This window comes from Haliotis rufescens, unplaced genomic scaffold (assembly GCF_023055435.1).
Source record: "Haliotis rufescens isolate VD_foot unplaced genomic scaffold, xgHalRufe1.0.p SCAF_5, whole genome shotgun sequence".
NCBI lineage: Eukaryota > Metazoa > Mollusca > Gastropoda > Lepetellida > Haliotidae > Haliotis > Haliotis rufescens.
Window position 1 is genome coordinate 36428456 of NW_025964223.1, and position 23293 is coordinate 36451748.

General features: G+C 39.0%; 2 protein-coding genes across 4 annotated transcripts; one reads left to right on the plus strand and one right to left on the minus strand.

Annotated features, from left to right (window-relative positions):
• The first annotated feature begins 632 nt into the window (after nucleotides 1–632).
• LOC124122724 (dual specificity protein phosphatase 14-like) lies at nucleotides 633–19733 on the plus strand. 3 transcript variants are annotated; one of them, XM_046485836.2, is made up of 2 exons: nucleotides 633–744; nucleotides 12211–19733. In XM_046485836.2, the coding sequence occupies exon 2, from the start codon at nucleotides 12229–12231 to the stop codon at nucleotides 12925–12927; it is 699 nt and encodes a 232-aa protein (XP_046341792.1). In that variant the 5' UTR covers nucleotides 633–744; nucleotides 12211–12228; the 3' UTR covers nucleotides 12928–19733. The 3 variants fall into 3 exon arrangements, with proteins under 3 accessions (XP_046341792.1, XP_046341794.1, XP_046341793.1); XM_046485838.2 differs by lacking the exon at nucleotides 633–744 and adding an exon at nucleotides 6394–6439; XM_046485837.2 differs by lacking the exon at nucleotides 633–744 and adding an exon at nucleotides 6542–6723.
• On the minus strand, nucleotides 17879–18602 carry LOC124122713 (sperm acrosomal protein FSA-ACR.1-like). The gene is made up of 2 exons (XM_046485823.2): nucleotides 18494–18602; nucleotides 17879–18357 (listed from the first exon to the last, which is right to left on the minus strand). Exons 1-2 carry the CDS (start codon nucleotides 18600–18602, stop codon nucleotides 17879–17881), a joined length of 588 nt encoding a protein of 195 aa, XP_046341779.2.
• Nucleotides 19734–23293: the final 3560 nt, after the last annotated feature.

Consider the following 23293-nt stretch of genomic DNA (forward strand, 5'->3'; position numbering starts at 1 on the left):
ATATGATTTTGATAAAATTAATTATGATAATATATATATATATAATTTCTTTCATCAGTAGTTGCCACATCAGCACTCACTATGACGTAACGTACGTCGTATACTATACACACAATGGTACATTTGTACATGCAATAGTATGTGCATGACTATAGATTTATACAGATAACTTCTTTGACAGGCATTTAAGAAGTTGGAGTACTAAGTGAGGATAAGGATTGTAGATGAACTCAACAACTTCTTTATTACAATTACGAGCGACGTTTCGGTGTACGTTCTAACACCGTTATCAAGCAAGTGATATGACAGTATAAAGAAGTTGTTCATCCATAAATTCTTATCCTTACCTATATAAATAAGGCTAACAATTTAGTTCACGTTTTGAGAGGACTACAGCAATGAAACGCAGCCGAAGACAGCCGCGCCAGCAATAGACTGGTTCCCGTTCGTTCTTGCGACAGACTGGAAAGCGGAGCAGGAGCAGCGACACCAGGCGGAGGATCCGGGAACCAGTCTACCGTTAAACCCTAGTGGAAAAACGACAAGCTCCTCACAGCGATAGCCCGTTCGCGGAGCTCTCTATACCGAGAGTGTAACGAAGGTGTCACGCGCTGGGAAGGAGCTTGGAAAAACGACAATAAAGGGAGATAAGCGTCAATATTAGTTAGTCTGACAAAGTAGGACATGTCAGGATAACAACTCAACAAATGTTTTGTCGTCAAGGGAGAGGGCAAGCTTGAGCAGGTACTTTACCGAAATATTGTTTTACACCTGTCATATAGAGATATAAGAGAAATAGTGCACAATGCTTGAAACAGCGACTTGCTAGTAGGCTAGGCTGGATGAATCAAGCCGTTGGCTGACAGTGAGGCAGTCCCGCTGCTGCAGCAGAAGCTATTTTCTGCAGGCATCAAAAAGTATTTCATTACCAGTAAAATGGTGTATTAATACTGAATATATGTCCACAGAAGCAACTGTTACACGGCAGTTATATGCATGCCACTTTAAAGTGTGTACTTGAATCTTTCCATTTTGATGCTTGTAGAACACCTTTACTGTGAAGCAACACCCAAATGTAACGCAGGCACAGTAGTCCGTACCATCACGGACATATATTGTCGTGGTACAATGTTGGCAAGGTCATGGATAGACTTCTAAGTATTTAAACCCATGTATTTTGCATGCGTCATTGGTTGGGTCTGTACGATGACAATCTAGTTAGCTTCATACATATAATATAGCAAGTGTTGAGATATATCTGGGTTTCAGAGAAAGCTTGAGCCTTAGTCTGACCCAGCTGTGTATGTATATATAGATCTCCATGTTATGGGACCGCCTCCATGGTCTAGTGGTAGAGCGTCTGCCCGGAGAGTGGAAGGTCCGGGGTTCGATCCCCGACCACGTCATACCAAAAGACGTTTAAAGATGGTACTTGTTGTTACCCTGTCTGGCGCTTGGCATTTAGGGGCTAAAACAAGGACTGGTCGGCTCGGAGTCAGTATACTATGTCTGAGTTGGGTATTCATGTAAAACTGCGGCATGGTATCTCAGTGAGGTAGCACTATAAATCGGCATCAGTCTGGACTAGTACAAGCAGCCACACAAACACACACACGTGCATGCACGTCGCTATATAAGTGCAATAATCTTGGACGTGACGTTAAACCCCATTTCACCTCACCTCACCATGTTATGGGTTTTTAGACACTTAAGAAACAATCATAGTTTTCTCTCTAATCACATGAACAACTGTAAAACATCTCATTTATCTTTAAAAGACTATAGCGCGAGTAATCAAGATAAAATATCCGTCCGAAAAGCAATTGGAATACGATGACATGCTTCAACGAAGTCAGCGAGTCTAACCACCCAATCCTGATTGTCTCCTCTACCACAAGCATAGGTGCCTCTTACGTCAAGCATGGGTTGCTGAAGACCTATTCTTTCCTGGATCTTCACAGGTACCATAGTGTAGTGCTGTCTGCCCACAGAGGGGAAGGCTGGTTGTTCCATTCCCTGGCTGCATCACATCCATGTTTAACTGCGGCATGGTATCTCCGTTTGCAAGTACTATCAAAATGTCAAATAAGTCTGGACTAGTACGAGGAGACATGCACAGACACATTTCTCGCGCTGTAAGCATAATATCCTTACAAACGACTTGACCAGTAAAGGCTGATACTATCTTGAAATTTCAACTTCTGTATCTTGGAATTTCAAGATACTAAGTTGAAATTTCAAGATACTATCTTGAAATTTCAAGATAATAAGTTGAAATTTCTAGATAGTATCGAAAAAAAGAAAAAAAAAAATGGCCCTAAACATGCTAAAAGGCTTCCGTATATTCAAAAAGTTTGATTCCAATTTTCAGCAGACAGGTTGAAAAGCTAATGATGGCTAATGATGTCATTACTCCATCATTAATGTAATGAAAATGTGTATTTGTTTAGTTAATTGTGGAATTCAACACACGTTCACATATAATGCTGGGGGATATAGTCAACACCTCGTCTGTCTGTCCGTCCGTCCACCAATCCGTAATCATTTTGTTTCCGGAGCGTAACTAAAAAACAATTCAATATTTTTCAACAAAAATTGGCATACCGGGGGTATATATTAAACAGATCGGGAAGTGACGCCTTTTACTACTTACAGATGTTTGTCATTTATATTTTTCTTGATTTCCATGGAAACTATTTGGACTTAGTCTCAAAAGGGGGATGGGGGTCGTGCTGTGAAAGACTTTTCATTCAAACCTGGTACATATTTTAATTAAGAGCTGAAGGGATGCCTTTTGCTATTTAGGAATTTTTCAAAAAATTTCAGAACTTAAAACATGTTAAAAACTATTCAACATTTTTCATCCAAACTTGGTTCATGTAAATAATCAAGGGCTGAATTGGTGCCTTTTGCTACCTTTTGCAACAAGTTTGACTTTGTTCATAGTGGTGTGTTTGTCTGGACCATTTCTCTAAAACTAATGGGTACTCTTGCCTGAAACTGCACACGCAAAAACCAGCTTGTTTTACGCCGCACTCAGCAATCAGCGACTGGCGATACGTTGTGTGACAAATTGTCTTTCACATTAGGTTGTGTGGCAAATTGTCTTTCACATTAGCCTGAGGTACTTTGAAGGGGTGAATACATTTTTATAATCTGGCCTATTCTGCAGCTATACTTAACAGTGAACGCTCTAAGAGTATGCCAAGAGTACCTGTAGCATGTGAAGAGGATGATGGATGATTACCTGATGTTAAATATAGTCATAGAGTTTGTTGTCTCGATCATGTTGAACTGGTGATTACTGAAATATTGTCTAAGATTAACATTGATTAAAACTACTAGCAATGTGTTGTATGTCTTAACATACTTTTAATTGTAATTATTAAATGTTTTGGCTGTCAGAATAATAGTAAAGTTGCTTAACTCGGAAACTGCTTAATATTTTATAATTGCCTTTTGATGTTTTGGTATTTCTAAATAAATATTGTGTGTTTCCTTGGCAACAATCTGGACTTAAACTCAAATATATTTTGTTTTAGTTTCCTTGTTTTACTTAATGTATAGTGGCTGTAGTGGGGACAAGTTTTCTCAGAAACTTAAGAAATTATGCTTATCTAAGGGATACTTGTCAAGGCTAAGCTAAAAGATTAATGCCGTAAGTTTTGTTCTTATAACACTACTGTGAACAAACAAAAATTCATATTTCCCCCATGGCGGGTGATAGTGATAACACTGTTTTCTTGTTTTTTATTAAATGGTGAACAGTGTATCTGTTTTAGTATTTATGATCCATTTCCTTTCCACACTCATTTTTTTCAACATCTAATTAAATATACTTTATTTCATTTTCAGGGAAATCATGTAGTAACCAGTCGGCTATAATCAATGTTGTTGTTTTTTCATTTTTATATAGATCTTTGTTATAAACAATCACTGAAGTAATGATGTGGGGCATAGTTTCCTGAATAACCAGGAGTGCATGGTAGCAAAGGTGAAACCAGGGACTGAAACATTTCTTCACCCAATTTGTCATGCAGAGCCAGTAGATATTATTTTGTACTCGTTCTGCAATATTTTCACTTTGTCCCTATTGCATTTTATAGTTTTATGTTCTCAGTTATTATTACCTGTTTCTGTAATTAACCTTTGACAGGCTTCGAGTTGAGGACATTATTGATAGACCAGCTGATAGACAGTACAAAATTAATTCAGTCACTGCCATCTACACTTATTTCCGGCTTTCCAAAGTCACTCAGGCATGAACATTTCATTTTTGTTTTATAGTCATACTGGTTTTTTTATAAATAAATTCATATTTTGTTTGTTTGGTAATGAAATCATGTTTATTCTCGTCAACCTCACCATTCCTGATTAAAAACAGCCATTACTCTCACAAAATCAAACACTTTTGCTTTGACTTTTGAGAACCAGTATGGAGTCGCTTACCATATATGACCGCATATAAGCCGAATTTTGAGGACCAGAAAAAAGATTCTGTAGAAAGGGGTCGGCTTATCCACGGGATACACTTTCATGATAGTGTTTTTCAGATCGCGATCTGTCAGAAAAATGACGGTCCGATAGATTACAACTTCCCGAAAGTTTGGAGGTTGCCACGACTAGAGCCATTATTGTTATAAATTATCAATAAAGTTATTATTATACACCAATGTTGTCATTATTAAAAAAATGTTATGCATGTTACTACTTTCGATACGGTACAACAAAAATAAGAAATATATGGTAACTGCCTCCCCATAAAAAATAGTTTCGAGACCACACTTTTTGTTTATTTCTTCTGACAGTTGCAAAGTATGCCATCTATATAATGATATAAGCGACATGTATTTCGGTATTATTAAGTACAATGAACTTCTGAGATATGAAAACATATTTTCTGTTCGAAATTATCCTGAATATTTAATTGAAATCAATTAGAGATGAAATGATATGATTGAAATAAATGTACTTGCCCTGTAGTACGAGTGTTTTTGCTGTCATTCGGCAATATGAGCAGAGTGGATTTTTCGAGCCTTGTGAAAATATGTCAATGTTATTGCTTTTTTTTGGTTTTAATGTGAGAAAATCACAAACTACAATATTTATTAAAACATTTTAAAAATGCTTACTGTATTTACAGTAATGGGAATTTGGAAATGCTATTATTAAGACTTTTAATCTCCTTGTCTGGTATCCCTACATCTGCCAAAGTTTTAGTTTCATCAACATTTGAAGTAAGTTTGAATCCTCCTGCTTGATCTCTGACATCATTGTAATTTGTGTATGGTTCTTATTAGCACCTCTTTTGTCAATATTCAGCAAGCATAGTAATTATTATTTCAACAAGTAAGATATAAGATCAAAGTTTGCCAAAGGTAATTTTCTTACCATTCTTTCATTTGTTACCCAGATTTAATTCTGTTGTGACCATTGTCATGAGATCCTATTTTGGGGTGTAATTTCCAGTTCGTGTCATATCTGCTTGTGATGATACTAAATAAGATTATTTCTTTTATTGCTGATACATTTGTCGAGAGACAGCATGAGATGTGTGGAAATACTGCCAAGGAGGCATGCTGTAGGATTCCTCGTGCTACAACAGTTCCCTGCCTCCTCAGTTGGCTGAATGACAAACCATGCCTCAGTTGTGTGTAGTGTGCTAGGACCTGGGGAATATATTAGTGGGTATCTGTGTTAAACTATGTATGTGATGTATGATGCTGTTCATGCTCAACATTCAACATTCACTGCATATGGAATGTGTGGTAAGCCATCTATGCCATGCTGGCATTTCCCTGCAGTGCTAACTCTTCCTGTTCCTCAATGCCCCTCCCACATACTTCCTCAGCCCTACATGTTGTGCCTCTTGCACAGATTCCACTGTTTAAAATACACCTGAAGCTGGCCAGTACTAAGCTTGCATGCTTGATAGGGAAACTTGCAAAGTAAGCTATTTTGCTTGAAATTTGAGTCAGATACACTGCTATGGCAACTGGAGTTGTGTGTTAGCAGTGCTCCCATATTCCATGTCCCACATGAACTGTGCCGTGATCACTATGGCAGTGTGTGGAAGTTTCAATGTTTTCATGATTAAGTATCAGTTGCATCCTATTGATTTGCCCTGCCCAGCATCTGGTGGTGAGTTAGCAGCTGCAGTGGTGAGCTGAGCGGGAGGTGTGTACTAGGAAGCAGTACTACATAGGAGGCACTGTTTGACCTCCACAGTACAAAACTCACACAGGTGTCAGGCAGTTAGTTCATGTTGGTTATTGAGAGAGTTCAGTTACTGAGTTAGTTAGACTCGGTACATGGAGTAATTAGTGACACTGGCATGCTGCCAGTGCCCATGATCACTGGTGTTTGTACATATTGTAGTTAGTAGAGTCCAGGTCAACATTATACTCTTGCAGCAACAGGTCCTTTGTGGCCATTAACGGTAACTGTGTTGTTATTTCAATGTGTTATACAGGTACAGTGAGGGGTGACTCACTTGTGTGGCCTGTGGCATGGCTCCAATTTGCCATGCCAGTACTTGGTGTAGTCATGTTGAACAGCATTGTATAGCTGGTATCACTGCTTGTGTTGACAGATATAGGAAACCTTGTCACATAGCTATGATCACATTGAACTACCCACTGACAGACTTGTTTCTTAGAGATCAGGCTTGTGCTGTAGATGAGATACATTGGCCAGCTTGTGTCAACAGACTGTTGTAGCTAGGTGAGTGTTTCCCACTAGACAAGTGTACAGCATGCATGATGTTTGAGATTGATTGTTGTGTACTGGATATGTGTAGTAGGTTATTCAGTTCACTGAGACAGACAGCTCAGGCAGAAGGCCTTTGTTATTGTCATTAATAATTCCAGAGTGGTGCAAAGGCACTACTACAGCAGATAAACTCAGGGATTTAGCCACAGTTTTGTTTAAGGGTCTCCTTATATTTGAACACCTTTTATCATGTTATCCTCTGAACTGATTTGTAAATATGTTTGCTAGCATTATCAGCATTAATTATTCGAGCGTTTGCACAAGGAGTGGGAGGTCAGTGTTCGATCTCATGGCTGCATCATACCAAAAGATGTTAAAAGATGGTACTTGTTGTTGTCCACCCTGGCTTTCGGCATAAAGAGGCTAAAACAAGGACTGGTTGCATGTAGTTAAACTCTCTGACTAAAACACTGAGTTCAAGATTAAAGGGTCTAAATGATCTCAAACAATGCTTCTAAATTTGTTTGTAGTAGGCAATTCCCAGGAATGTGGAAACAGTCAGTCAGTGTTGATGTCTTTTCAAGAATACAGTCTCATCATGCTCATGAGAACGTCAAAATGTGGCCTCTTGTTCGATGACAAAGCTGTGTATTGTGTAAACTTCACATTATAAATTAATTTGAAATTGTAAGGAAATTCAGAAATATCAAACTGCATTTCTTTATTTTAAAAGAACCTTTTGCAGCATAGATAATTATCCCCTGCCCAAACGTAGTTGGCGGGGGATATAGAAATGGGTTCCGTCCGTGCGTGTGTGCGTTAGTGCGTGTTTGCGTCCTGAAATCGTTTCCGGAGCATAACTCAGAAACCGTTAAATATTTCTCTACGAAACTTTGCATGTCTATCAGACTCATGCTGAACTGGTGCCTTTTGCTATTTAGGAATTTTATAAATTTTTATTTTTTACATTTCCATGGCAACAAGTTGGACTTAGGTTCTATAAGGGTGCTGTTCGTTTCCGGAGCGTAACTCAAAAACCGTTAAATAATTTCTTACAAAACTTTGCATGTTTACCAGACACATACTGAACTGGTGCCTTTTGCTATTTAGGAATTTTATAAATTTTTATTTTTCACGTTTTCATGGCACCAAGTTGGACTTAGGTTCTATAAGGGTGCTGTTCGTTTCCGGAGCGTAACTAAAAAAACATTAAATACTTTCTTACAAAACTTTGCATGTCTACTAGGCACATACTGAACTGGTGCCTTTTGCCATTTAGGAGTTTTATAAATGTTTATTTTAGAATTTCCATTGCAGCTATTTTGACATGGCCTAAGACATGTAAGAGAAATGTTGGGTCAGTTACCTGGTTTGGGACCATAACGTGTTAAAATGGCGGGGGATATAGATGACTTCGTCGACTATACGCATGTTTTATGTAATGGTACACCACCTAAATATTGCATTTACACTTGCTTATGAATTCAAAAGAAAACGTTGAATGATTGCCTTTATTTTGTGAAAATGTTAAATAGGTCTAAAGGTTAAGCTGTTGAGAAATATTGACGTGTCAACTTGCCTTATGACATCACAGTAAAAAAGTCACAGTTGGTATTGCATTACTATGTTATGAAATCACAGCGGTGGACCATTTTGGCCTTGCACTCAGTCACATCCTCACTGACCGAGGAGTTTGGTATTTGGAATTACGGTTTGCTTAGATTTCCTAACCAGTTGAAAAATGTTATAATCATTTGCAGTTTTCTTGATGAAGCTATTGATGTTATTTTGCCACGGTCTGATGTATTCACTATTAAATAGTATCAAAAGACTCTGAATCTACAGTCTATCAATAACATCAATCACCGAATCTGGTGTTGCTATATCACCAACAATCTCATCACTGTTAAACAGTGGAATATAACCCAGTATTGAATATGAATTTTGATACCAGTAAGTTTACCCTTCGTCTCAAGATGGGCTGAAGGCAGGACATGAAACTTCAGGATGATGTCTAGCATCATGAGGGGATTTAGATTTGTTCATTTAGAAAACCTTTTTTTAGTCTATTTTCTTTGTAAAATGAAGAAAACATATTGTGATTGGTAAACATTTGAATAATGAAATTATTTAGAAACTGCTTTTTGGGGAAGCAAATGGTCTTGGAAGTTAAAACTTTTTGAGGATACTGTGACTTGAATTTGTCTGTGGCATGGAACTGGAAAATATTCAACATCTAAAGAAAATAATTAGGCATCATTTTTTCAGAAACTGAGAGGCTCGTGGAGCTGATAGGTTGGTTGTTTATGTTATGCTACCATGAGATTCTGATTTAATGAATTGAGGTGCAGAATTAAGCTATTTTCTAGCTCACCTGACTGAAAGTCATGTGAACTTATGTCATGACCTGTCTAATGCATCCCCTCCTCAGAAATCACTGGGTCCATGAAGCTGGAACAGTCTTGTTCTCACCAATAATGGCACCTGAATTTGTTCAAGAGGTTTGAATGTGACTATTGCAGCCATATTGAAAAACCTAATTTTCTCGAAAGTAATTCTCAGGTCTGTAAACATCTTCCCTGTGAAACTGCTGTACCAATGAGGCTAAAATTTTACATTATGCTTCTATGGATGACATATTTGATTTGGTCATTGTGACTGCTCCAGATTTGTGTTTAGAAGTCACATTTCATAAACTGTTTTAAAATCTTATTTTCAAGAACGACAGGGCATAGAGAGCTGAAACTATGTATGATAATAACCATAAGCAATACTAGGTAGATTGATGTTTGTTTAACCATCGCATCGATCTTGATTGTCTTTGTCCTCAATGTTAATGCACTAATTTTACTGAAACTGATAATTTACTATTTTCAAAAATTCAATTTTTTCAACAATATTTCTCAAAATGGTAATGGTAAGGACTAGAAGTAAAGGCATTTTATAAGTCTTGAGGTCCAAGGTCTCCAGATACAACCTGTTTTCCAAAGTGTATGGTAACATGTTCTCCTGGAAGTATTTAAGTTGTTATCACCAAACTTGATATATCATATCTTCAATGAACAGGATAAGAGCCTAAGTGAAAATATGAGTGAAAGTCAACATGGTCAAGACTAGTGAAAAGGCAGAAATGAGTCTGCTCTCAAATCCATGATAAAGACTGTAAGTGCATTTTCTAGTTTCTGAATAGTTTTCAGCGACAGCAAACTGAAATATTCTGATGCTTTATCATGTTTATGTCAATGTTATGGGGTTAGCATTTTGAATATGTTATAAGGCATGAAAATCTCATGTTTACCATTTGTAAGACAATCAGGGGGTAAAGTGTACAGAAAAAGACAATTAAATTTACAAATACACAGGAGTTTACACTTGGTTCAATGTAAACGTCACTGTTATCTATTGCAGCTATGCTATACCATATATCAATTGTTGAATTTGGGGGCAGAAAGAGTTTTGAATATATCCATGTTGACAAAATGTTTTTGAGTGTCTGTATCATCAGTGGATATTTTACATGTTGGACACAGGTACTTATCTTTTTCTGTACAAGATAATTTCTCATACATATGGGTACCATTAGGTGATTAATGTTGTTTAGTTGGTCTAATGAAGTTTGGTTTGCTCTTACAATGGTCGGAAAAAAATATATACAGTAAACTACGGTTATAACGAACTCAAAGGGACCACTAATTTTAGTTCGTTATAACCTTAGTTCGTTATAGGCATATATACAGCATAATTACAGTAAATTTTAGGGACAAAAAAGTAAGTTTGTTATATCTGTCAGTTCGTTATAAGCGTGTTCGTTATAACCGTAGTTTACTGTATATATTTCAATTTTGTGCTTTTTAAATCTTGATTTCAGTATCGTATGGCATGTAATCCTATCGTAAATGGTACCCACGAACCAAGAAGAAATATCAAGTTTGCAGATATTGCTTTATAGTGTTTTATCATGCTTTCAGCAATAATTTCAGTCACAGTTCTCAATTTACACTCAGAACAATGAATTGAAGAATGGTTCATATAATGCAATTCCTTCAACGTGTTCAATGTTTTTCAGTTTTTCTTAAGTCTGTATTTAATAACATAATGGTATAAAACTGGAGTGAAACCTGCAATATCAGGTCTTTAAACTATCGAACTAGATGACCAAACAACTGTCTGTGCCAAACACTTTTGAGGCTACTTATTAAATGTAAATCTTCATACATGGATGTATTCTTAGACACAATAATTTCATAAATGACAGCAAATAGTAAAAACGAAGAGTCAGTTATTCTTATTTTACAGCTATACCATATACAGTTTATCGTGAATGAATAGTTCTATTTTGAAAACAAAAATATTTCCAAAATACATCTATATTTGGTAAACCTCCAGAATACCCATCTGCCATGCTTGTTGATGCTGCTATTATATCAGCATGTGACAGCGCAACTACTTTTTAAATAGGGCGACAAAGCTCAAGATAAGCAGAAAGAAGGACTCCGCTTGCATTTGTTTGGTTTAATATGATTAAACCTTAAAGTTGAAAATCAAGGCATTTCATCAACATCCAAAGTTAGATATAAACATTACTCAACAATAAAAGTTCCATATTAAATGGCATGCGGCAACCGCGCTCACAAGGCACATGATGATGGCCAATTTTGCGCAAAAAACGACTACGCAACCAGATTTTCATGTGTAAACGACTGCGCAACCTGATATGTCATATTGAAGGGCTGTAACTCTAACTGGTCTACAAACTTTGGGGTAAACACTTAGTGTATTTCACAATAAAACTAATTTGTGTGATATTTCAAGATAACTTGTTTTTTATTTATTCTTATAGTATTAAAAAATATCAGAAAAGTTATTTTAATTTATTTTCATTTTGCTATTTTTCATATTGACGAATCTGTAAAAAAAATTAAAAAATTAAACGCCTTATCTAACTTTGGCCATTGTTACCAATGTTAGGTGTGTGTCACATGGAGTCAGGGGAGGTCACCCCAAAATATCACAGTCTCTAGGAGGGAGGGTAAAAAAATAATATACATATTTGGGGAGGGTCATAACAAAATGGACGTTTCATTATAAAATACATAATTTTTTGCGTTTTTTTTTAATTTTCGGGGAGTGTCATGAAAAAAATGTAAAAGGACATGGGGAGGGTTATCCAAAAATATGAGAAGCATTAGGGGAGGGTAATTATTTTCAGTACATTAGTGCATCCAAAACCTCTGAACACCCACTTGCACATTATGCAATACCATGCTATATCATGTTATATGGTAACACTCAGACTGAGGTATTGTAATGAAACCTTGCAGGATATCTTTTTGGTGCTAAGAGTGGATTGCACGCAGTTAGATTTATTAGTTCCTTTTAAACAGAATAATACCTTGTTTTTCTTGGATATTGATACATCATAGCATAAAAATTGATAAGAAAATATGACTGAGAATGTGCTTTTATGTGCAATATTTCATATTTGTGCATTTCTTTCAGACCAACCGCTAAGTGAAGATGGATCGTCACATGTTTGATCAGATAGCTAAGATCACCGACAGCTTGTTCTTGTCAAGTGCAGCAGCTGTCCGGGGTGACCGCGTTGTTGGTCTGGGAATCACTCACATCATCAACTGTACCATGGATGTTCCCAACCTGAATGTAGCCAATGTTGAGTGTATACAGATCCATGTTGACGACACACCATCAGCACGTCTCAGTCTCTACTTCGACCGATGTAGTGACAAGATAGACCAGATAGCAAGGCGGGGTGGTCGTGCCCTTGTACACTGCGTTGCGGGTGTAAGTCGCTCAGCCAGCCTTTGTATTGCATACCTCATGAAGCATCACCATATGTCACTCAGACAAGCATACTGGCATGTCCGAGCACGCCGCTCAGTGATACACCCAAACTTCGGATTCTGGCGCCAACTCATAGACTTTGAACGTAGACTGACTGGCTCAACGTCAGTAAAGATGATACACTCAGGAATCGGGTACATCCCGGATGTGTTGGAGGAAGAGACACGCAACATGATCTGGTTCGGACCCCAGTCAACAGCATACTCCCGAGCTTATGGAGGAGGAACTTTGAGGTCCGACAGAGGCAGCAGCAACAGCATTGGTAGCAGTAGCAGCAGCGGAGGTGGAGGGGCAACATATCGCTCATCATATGGTGGGGGGGGCACTTACAGGTCCAGATATGGACGATATTAACACAATCAACACAAGTAGTATTATACAGTGAGTGATGTGAAAGAGCTCTGCAGGCTTTTTCTGTCAATATACCACCCATAGCACTGGGGAATATCCTGTGTCAATGGTCAGGCCCGTAGTATACAGAGTATACACCTTTATCAGCCACTGGCTGGGTGTGAAGGAATGAACACTACTGAACACTTCCTATTTATTATAGTACGGTATAGGCACTGTTGTTACTGCATGGTTTGGTTACTATTTATTGATGTGTACATATGTATGAAGTGTTACCGGTTGTTGATACTCCCAGCATTCTGTAGTCAGGTATGATATGTTGTCAAGTAATACAGACTCTTCACTCCATATAGTCCAAGCAGTCATTTCAAAACCAATTATTTGAATTGATTTTCGAAAGTGTCCTCCATGCTGAAGTAGGGACATTTTGACTACCAATTAAGTTTCCTAATTACACTTTGTGTTTTGATACGTGAATTTTACCCGCAACAGTATTTCAGTCATATCTCCATCACAGTCAGGTTCTCTTGTATTGAAACTGATAGTCATTATTCACATCAAACCAAGTGGCAATGAAGCAGGCAAATGGTCAACTAAGGATTCTTCATTTGCAAAAAATAGTACCTATACACAGCTTCAACAAAATAACATTCTTGTTCTTCAGATATTTTATTTTTTTTAAATAAGATGACATGAGAAGGGGAAGACACTTCTTTTTTCTTTTGACAGCATGACCTCCTTAGACGAGTGAAAGATTTTATTTTTTATTCTGGGGAAATGTTAATACTTGTATCAAATGCTGAAATTCAGTAACTACCACAGACAATGGTAAAATATAAGTAGCTTGTTCCTTATCCTTACCGGCAAAGTGCTTACCAGTACTTGAAAAGGTTTCTTTTCTGAAGAGCAAGTTGTCAGTTTGTTGTGTCATCATCATTACTTGTAGGCATAGAAACACAATCTGGTCGTGCTCAACACTTGATCAGGGTTGACAGATTAACAAGCTGAAATTAAACTCTTGCAGGTCTCATTTTTTGTTTGCTATGTATTTTGGACAAAGTAATGATAAGAGGCATACTGTGTTGAGGTACATGTTTTCATTCATGTGTCTTGTGAGATACAAGTATACATCTACATTTGTCAACTAAACAATGCTCATCATCCAGTCAACGCTTCACATTTCTTGTTAGAGTATTTCCTTGAAGTACCTATAGTATACATATATACAATCAGATATGTATTTTTCGCAACAAATTATTTATTGTTTGATAAGAACAACTGTTTTTGAGCTGACTACAAAGATGGATTGTGTCGTTTGTACAGCTTGGTGCAAACGGGCTGCCAACCAAAGTTGTGTGTGTTTCCCCAAGGTCAGGATACACATGATATGTAGAGCTAGTCTGTTGTATCTTTGGGAGGGATTCCGTCCCAATACTGAGTCATACATATATCAAAGCATTATTGTATTTTCTTATTCAATTTTCTGATACATATATAATCCTTTATTTATCACTTGCTATAGTTTGAATGGATCCTCTCAATGAAAACTTGATAACATAGGGAACTGTTTGTCGATGTAGTTTGTGGGGGTGGAGATGCTGTGTGATTTGAGACGTGTACAGTGTTTCCTGCTGTTTGAGTAGAGACGTGTACAGTGTTTCCTGCTGTGTGAGTAGAGATGTGTACAGTGTTTCCTGCTGTGTGAGTAGTGACGTGTACAGTGTTTCCTGCTGTGTGAGTAGAGACGTGTACAGTTTCCTGCTGTGAGTAGAGACGTGTACAGTGTTTCCTGCTGTGAGTAGAGACGTGTACAGTGTTTCCTGCTGTTTGAGTAGAGACGTGTACAGTGTTTCCTGCTGTGTGAGTAGAGACGTGTACAGTGTTTCCTGCTGTGTGAGTAGTGACGTGTACAGTGTTTCCTGCTGTGAGTAGAGACGTGTACAGTGTTTCCTGCTGTGTGAGTAGAGACGTGTACAGTGTTTCCTGCTGTGTGAGTAGAGACGTGTACAGTGTTTCCTGCTGTATCTAAAGCGGGATGTTGGGGGCGGATTTAGAGTAAGTATTAGGATTGGCTCATGGAAATTGCTGAAAGTGTTAATGAAGAAAATCTCAAATATTTATGTATTTTCAAACTCTTGAGGGTTGGAGGTGTGATTAGAGAGAATTGTCATGATCTGATCAAAGATAAATCATGCTCCAAGAGAATGCTATACTGTTTATGTAGCATTGACAGTGCTATATGGTTGAAGCTGTCAGCTGGTGGTATATCTGGGACTCTCCAGAAAACCACATCCTTAACCAGATAGAAAACCACACGAAATATCTTGGTATTATTTTATGCTCTGTCTCATTTCCCTAACTGACTTCTCAAGGTCGCATCAACAATATCTCATCCTCATAGCAATGAGGACAAATCATCCAACATTAAAACTATTCTCAGTGCGACATGAAGGTAAATGTCACAGACAAAGTAATTGGGGGTTACTGAGCATGTGTGTCCATGTGGTAGATAAGGTTTACAGCTTGGATTAACCAGTACATGGCAGCAGGACTGACTAGTACATGTCATAAGCTTGGTAGGGACTGCTGCTCATGGTGTAATTTTTTCACTGAACTCCTTGATTTTACCAGTATATGGGTAACTAATTTCAATTTATGAATTATATTCATGATATCATTACAAAAAATCATTTTGTTAAGACTGACATATTTTTATTTTAAATCTTAGATTTTATGTCAGTGAATGTGCCTTGCCTTAAACATTGAATCAGTATTTTAGATCCTAATGTAAAACACGTTTCCTAAGATATTTTCAGGCAGCCTGTCTAGGGCATTTCCCATTGAATGTTGAAGCACAAATGATGACAAACAGCCTTTTTTCATGTCTTGTTTTACATTCTTCAGCTTATAATATGTTTTCTTAAAAACAAAACGATATATATTTTTTTAAAGTATTTTCCATCAAACAAAGCATACAGGAGGTATTAATCTTTTTTAATTATATTTTTTAGGAAACTGTTCAAAATTTAGGGTATGCTTGTCCACAAGACCAGAAAATATATGCATCTGGGCTAAATACTATCTAGCATGAACCTCAACATTATTATTATGCAAAGGCTCTTTTTTATCATTGTTGTACATGTCTCAGAATATATTGTTATTCCTCCCTTTTGACCATGTTCATATGTATAGTCAGTGATATCATCGTTTCTGCATGTGTCAATTACATAACTGACATTTCTTATCTGGTTAGCAATCAGGATCAGTGCTGTTGTATTTTTCTTGGTTTTGTTAATTATTTGTTAGAATTATTTTCATAATTGCAGACTTTGTTTTAGATTAGTGTTTTATGTTGCTAGTGTATGATCTGTATCTGTCACACACCCGACATGCAGTGGTCACATCACACAGTTACAGCTGTAGTCATTTTACTTTATTTATGATTTTGTCAAAAGAGGGGCATATTTTAGTGCTGTGTAATCCTGAGTTTGCCTGTAGCAATAAGTTACTTGTGCTCCCTGGGTCTCACATTTTCCACTTGGATGGGGCTAGCTCAACAGGGTTGACCATGCTGTGTTCGGCATGTCAATATGTTTTATTTTTATGAAAGCTTTTCCAAGGAATTTTAAATCAGGAGGAGTAGTATCATTTGAGCAGTGTATCTTCAATTTTGCAATAATTTTACATCAGTGTTTATCTGTTGTTTGTAAAGAAGTTTCAAATATTTCAATTGCTGTATTCAGTTCTTGTCATATTATGATGGTATCATATTCAAGTATATTTATTTTCTTATAAAACTTTGGAGGTGAAATGTTTCCAAGGATTATCTCCCTTGCACTGTAAGGCTGTTCTGGGGAAATGCTAAAATTAGCTGACGTTAACTTCAGCCAAATTGTGCCAGACCTTATGTTGTATTCATGCAAGTTCTCCAGACTCTTTAATCAGAGTATAGACAAGTTATTAAGGTTACATTGAGTGTCCCTACTTGCCAGTAGAGAACAGTGTTGCCGCATGTGGGCCAGCTGGTCTCACTAACAGTGCACTGTTGATCTGTTGTCATCCATTGTCTTGAAAAGAGTCATATGAAAACTGCTATTTTCAGCTGCTTTATTTAAAAGTGATACAATTTTCTATTTTTCCGAGAAGAGTATTTTGTATTGTGTTGTAAAATGTCCCTTTCATGACAAATTTTGCTGACATATTTTGTAAGAGTATTTCCAGTGATTTCTAATTAATCAAAGTGTACTTATAGCATACTTCATATTTGTGATCAAGACTTATTTGATTAGATTAAAGCAGTAATTCAAAGATATGATTGCAAGTCTGTTTCAGCAGTACATAATATACTCATTCCTTCTATTTTCATATTTCTTTTTCAACAAAAAGTCTGTTTTGTTCCTTACATTTGGAATTTCTACAGTCAACAGTAATAACATGTACCTGTACTAGTGTCCGACCACTACCCTTCTCCAGCGCTAGTGTCTGACCACTAGCCTCCTCCAGCACTAGTATCTGACCACTACCCTCCTCCAGCACTAGTGTCTGACCACTACCCTCCTCCAGCACTAGTATCTGACCACTAGCCTCCTCCATCGCTAGTATCTGACCACTACCCTCCTCCAGTGCTAGTGTCTGTCCACTACCCTCCTTCAGCGCTATTGTCTGATCACTACCCTCCTCCAGCGCTAGTGTCTGACCACTACCCTCCCTAGTGCTAGTGTCTGTCCACTACCCTCCTTCAGCGCTATTGTCTGACCACTACCCTCCTCCAGCGCTAGTGTCTGACCACTAGCCTCCTCCAGCACTAGTGTCTGACCACTACCCTCCTCCAGCGCTAGTATCTGACCACTACCCTCCTCCAGCACTATTGTCTGACCACTACCCTCCCCCAGGACTAGTGTCTTACCACTACCCTCCTCCAGCGCTAGTATCTGACCACTACCCTCCTCCAGCGCTAGTGTCTGATCACTACCCTCCCTAGTGCTAGTGTCTGACCACTAGCCTCCTCCAGCGCTAGTATCTGACCACTACCCTCCTTCAGCGCTAGTGTCTGACCACTACCCTCCTCCAGCACTAGTGTCTGACCACTACCCTCCTCCAGCGTTAGTGTCTGACCACTACCCTCCTCCAGCGCTAGTGTCTGACCACTACTCTCCTCCAGCACTAGTGTCTGACCACTAGCCTCCTCCAGCGCTAGTATCTGACCACTAGCCTCCTCCAGCACTTGTGTCTGACCACTACCCTCCTCCAGCACTTGTGTCTGACCACTAGCCTCCTCTAGCACTAGCATCTGACCACTAGCCTCCTCCATCGCTAGTATCTGACCACTACCCTCCTCCAGCACTAGTATCTGACCACTACCCTCCTCCAGTGCTAGTGTCTGTCCACTACCCTCCTTCAGCGCTATTGTCTGACCACTACCCTCCTCCAGCACTAGTGTCTGACCACTACCCTCCCTAGTGCTAGTGTCTGTCCACTACCCTCCTTCAGCGCTATTGTCTGACCACTACCCTCCTCCAGCGCTAGTGTCTGACCACTACCCTCCCTGGTGCTAGTGTCTGACCACTACCCTCCTTCAGCGCTATTGTCTGACCACTACCCTCCTCCAGCGCTAGTGTCTGACCACTACCCTCCTCCAGCGCTAGTATCTGACCACTAGCCTCCTCTAGCACTAGCATCTGTCCACTACCCTCCTCCAGCACTATTGTCTGACCACTACCCTCCTCCAGCGCTAGTGTCTGACCACTACCCTCCTCCAGCGCTAGTATCTGACCACTACCCTCCTCCAGCGCTATTGTCTGACCACTACCCTCCTCCAGCGCTAGTGTCTGACCTCTACCCTCCCTAGTGCTAGTGTCTGTCCACTACCCTCCTTCCGCGATTTTGTCTGACCACTACCCTCCTCCAGCGCTAGTGTCTGACCACTACCCTCCTCCAGCGCTAGTGTCTGACCACTACCCTCCTTCAGCGCTAGTGTCTGACCACTAGACTAGTCTCCTGTGCTGGTGTGGTAAGCCAAGTACCAGGATGACTCCAGGCTAGAATAGGCCCTGAAATGCATGCCATGTATTAGAGCCAAATGAAACAACAGAATTTTCATAGTCACAATGGGTGTGGCAAAAGGCATGGGCACTGTTCACTAGTTCTTGGTCTTGTCCAGACTCCAATCCTTACAGGCCACTCTGAATTATACCTACAGTATTAGTAGGAACCCTCTACCTGTCTGCCAAGCAGTGTACTGTGTTGTAGGGAAAATGAGTGAGTGTAGAGTTCAGGACATTGGCTTGGCACGGCTCCTTCACATTTTCATGTTTAAAAACAGTTATAGGTTTGATTAGAAGTAACTAGATTCGTAGGATAAGGTAAATCTTTTGTTTCTCATTGCTGCCAATTATAGATTCAAAGGGAAGGCTCTAAATAATACAGTTCATGGGTATTCAAGATCCATTTTACAAGTGACACTCGGTCTAGACCATGCCAACAAAAGAGAGTGAAAAAGAAAGGCAGTTTGTCGATTTTTCCAAATCTCCAAAGTGAAAAACATTATTTTTGGTAGTTTTTGCAGCTCAAAACTATGAAGTATTAATCTCCATTGTAAGGCAGGAAATACGTGTGATGGCCCATTGAGGGTGAGAAAAGCTGAGGATGCAATCAAGTGGGAGTTGCCATGTGATTGTCTTATGCCAGGAGATGCCACATGATTCCCTGGTCCAGGAATAATCTGTGATGATAGTGATTTTCAAATTTGTTGTTTGTTTTTTGTAGATCCTGTTCTCAACTTTTATTTATACTTTTAATACCATTAAAAATGTTGAAAAAAAACATTGTTCTGTTATGCTGGAAGGAAACAAAAAACCTGTTAACGACCTCAAACTACAGCCACTAGACTTGACATATACATATGGCTGGCTGTCAACCATTATTTTGGTTGTTCTGAACCTTGTTGCTGAGATTTTACCCCAAAATATGATTTTTTCCATTGTCCTGTATGCTATAACATGTAGGTACGGTATTGTAGGGCTTTTTTATTTTGGCTAGACATTGTCCAGTGTCCTAGAGTACAATATTGAGATTGTGGGCATGATATCAAGAACATGACACAATTGATTGTCCTAGGCCATGGAGGTTCCATGTCAACACTGTGTCACTAGATCATTACAGAGTGGCTATACACTCACAAAACAGACATTTAGGAACAACCTAAGACCAGGCGGAATTTGTGCAAAGAGATTTTACAATGGCATCACTCTGCCTCAATGTAACTGACGCAATATTTGTACTGGTGCCTATAGAATAAGTGATGGCTTCCCCCAAAGATGAATGATGTTTTCTTCTTCATGGATAGATGGTAGTATGTGTGTACAGGAGACAAGCGCTGCACAGAAGATACTTTCAGGAAGTAAAAATATCTGGTGGAGGTAGAAAATCCAACCTTGATCACTTCCAAGAAGCTTCTGTAGGCTTATACTAATGCGATGAGTTTACACAATTAACGTATTCCTGCGAATACCATACCTCTATTACTTCATTGCCATAATCCTGTAGTTTGGCTCTCATCACACCAAAAACCTTTAGATTTCAACAGAAGTCCTCTTCACTATCAGCTGACCTTAATTAGTAGTGTGGATAATAGTTTTTCTCCATTGTTCTGTGCATAGGCCAGGCAGGAAAACCCCCCATCCAAATAGTTGCTGTTAATTGGGCTGGGTGGTTGGGATTACACCTGATGTGATAGAGGTAGTACTCTTAGAATTATTAACAGTGATAACGATTGTTTGATAGTTGCCGCGCATACTCGAATACATCATTTCCAAGATAGTCAGGGGGACTGGTTGTTTCTGATCCTAGGTCAAATTCCATAAACAACTATAAAGCCACAATGAAGTATACTAACGGGACAAAGTAACTAGGCATCATATAAAGAGGTGTAAATGCTATGTTATTGAAAATAACTTCATAATATTTGGTCATTCGTCTGATCAATGTTTTATCATAACTAATTCATTGACAAAACCCATACCTGCATGGTAACAGGAGATGGGATGTAAAGAGGGGTGGTGTAACAACTCAATAAACAATGTCAATATCGTGTTGTGATCACCATTTGCCCTGATACAGGCGTGGCAGCGACATGCTTTGAAGAAACCAGATGATTGAAAACAGCCTGGGGGAAGATTGGCGCAACTGAGCTAGCGTAACCTACTGGCTCAGGACCTGTCGTAGGCGTCGCTGTATCGCATCCCAGATGTGTTCTATTGTGGAGAGGTATGGGTAAAAGCCCGCCTTGGCAGTTCAGCAATATTATGCCTAGAAATAATCTATTACAACACGTCCAACATGTACGTTTCTTGTCCGGTACATTAAATGCACTAAACTTTGAAGGGGTAGAATCTTAGAGCATGATAAAGTGACATGTTAAATTCATATGCTAAAGCATGTGAAACTAATAGGAGGATAAGTGTGAGCTATATCGAGTCTGGACCAGGCAAATCATCATAATCCACGTCCCACACTTTTGGTTACGGTGACACACGATGACCACCCTGTCCTCGGTTTTGCCGGGTGTCACCAGAAGAATGAGATACTGAGGACATGGTCTGATTCTGTACTGACACCATGTGTTTTCATTGAGGGTGTACTCGCTGTGTGGTATGTGACTTCCAGTGAAATAAGCAGGGTTAGAAATTGGCACTAGTCCTATAGACCTTGCCAAACTGCCCAATGGTAAAGGTATCACAAGGACTAGTAGAAAATTTCCATATTTAAGAGTTTTGCTATATGTTATCTTTATAAGGACTAGTGGGTGAAAACTGTTAGTTTCTAACGCTGAATAAGTAATACTCTTTTTGGCTTTAATTTAAACCAATTTGTCTGATGCATCACACGTGTTGTTGCGGTCAGAGTAAACAATACACAGTTTGGGGAGGAATGGTGATGTGTTCAATAGTATGTGGCGTTGAAGATGTGATCGGCAACAACTTGCTTCTATGTAGCTCAGCGTAATTAACTGGCGTCGACTTTTGCCTGATATCTGAAGATGATTAGTGCAAGTAGTTTCCAAATTGCTCTGTGCTCTTTGTTAAACCAATACACACGAGTGATGGCGTGACACGACCAGAGGCGTGATTCTAGCCTAGCACGCATAAGCCAGGTCGTCAGCAAGTGTTGATATGTTACCACGGAAACGTTACAGTCATTAGCATCAATATTCAAAGACCACAGGCCAAAAGAGATAATGTATAAATTATTACAACGTGCACATATATGGGCGGCCATTCGTTAAAAAGAAACAAAGTTGAAATAAAGGACAAAAGTACGCAATAATAGTCAAATGTTACGAATAAAGGATTAAATGTTACTAATAAAGGTCAAAATGCAAAACAAACAGACGTCGTTTAAAAAATACAAAGTTGAAATAATGGTCAAAAGTACGCAATACAACGATCAAATGTTACGAAAAGACGTCATATGAAAAGAAAGAACAATGTGTACTAAAGAACGTCAGTGCGCACGAAAGGACTGCCGGGGACAGAATGTGATGCTGATGCCTGCTAATATGTTGGAAAGAGAACAGAATGTAAAATTGATGCTTGGTAATATACTCTTCAAAAACAGAAACGCAATAAGGATCTTTATGGCCAAAGAAGCAAAATTAGGGGACCAAGGGATGCAAAATGAAGAGGTTTCATGTGTTATAGTGTCAGTGACAATGTCCCGGATCAAAATGATCTCAAGGTCATGCAAACCATTAGTGTGGAAACATGTACGATTCGAAAAAACCCGCACCCAGTGCGTTAACAGCAGGGACATGGAGCTGCATGCACTGCATGTGCAACAGCACTATGAACGATATTTAAGTGCAGGGTTTTTGATTGCCTGGCATCTGCGTCAATCGAACAGTGACAGTTCAACAACATGCCAAGATTAACAGAAGTACAAAGAAACAACGTCATAGGCCGCTTGCAGGTACGGGAATCCCGATCAGCTGTAGCCAGGGTTTTCAATGTAGCCGCCAGCACCGTCACAAGGCTATGGGATCGGTTTCAACAGCATGTGTCAACAGGTTATCGGCCAAAGTCGGGACGACCAAGAGAAACCACCTCCGATCAAGATCGCTACATCAGACTGCGCTACCTACATGAAAGGACGACCATAGCCACCTCAACCGCATCACAAATACCCGGACTGCTCAGAATCTCCGATCAGACAGTACGAAACTGTTTATGAGCAACAGGTCTACGAGCAAGACGTCCTGTTCGACACGTCATATTGAGTCGACAACATTCCAACAACAACTGCATTGGTGTCGTCAACACAGGGTGTGGCCTCAACTGCGATGGAGATTCAGCGATGAATCAAGATTTCTCCT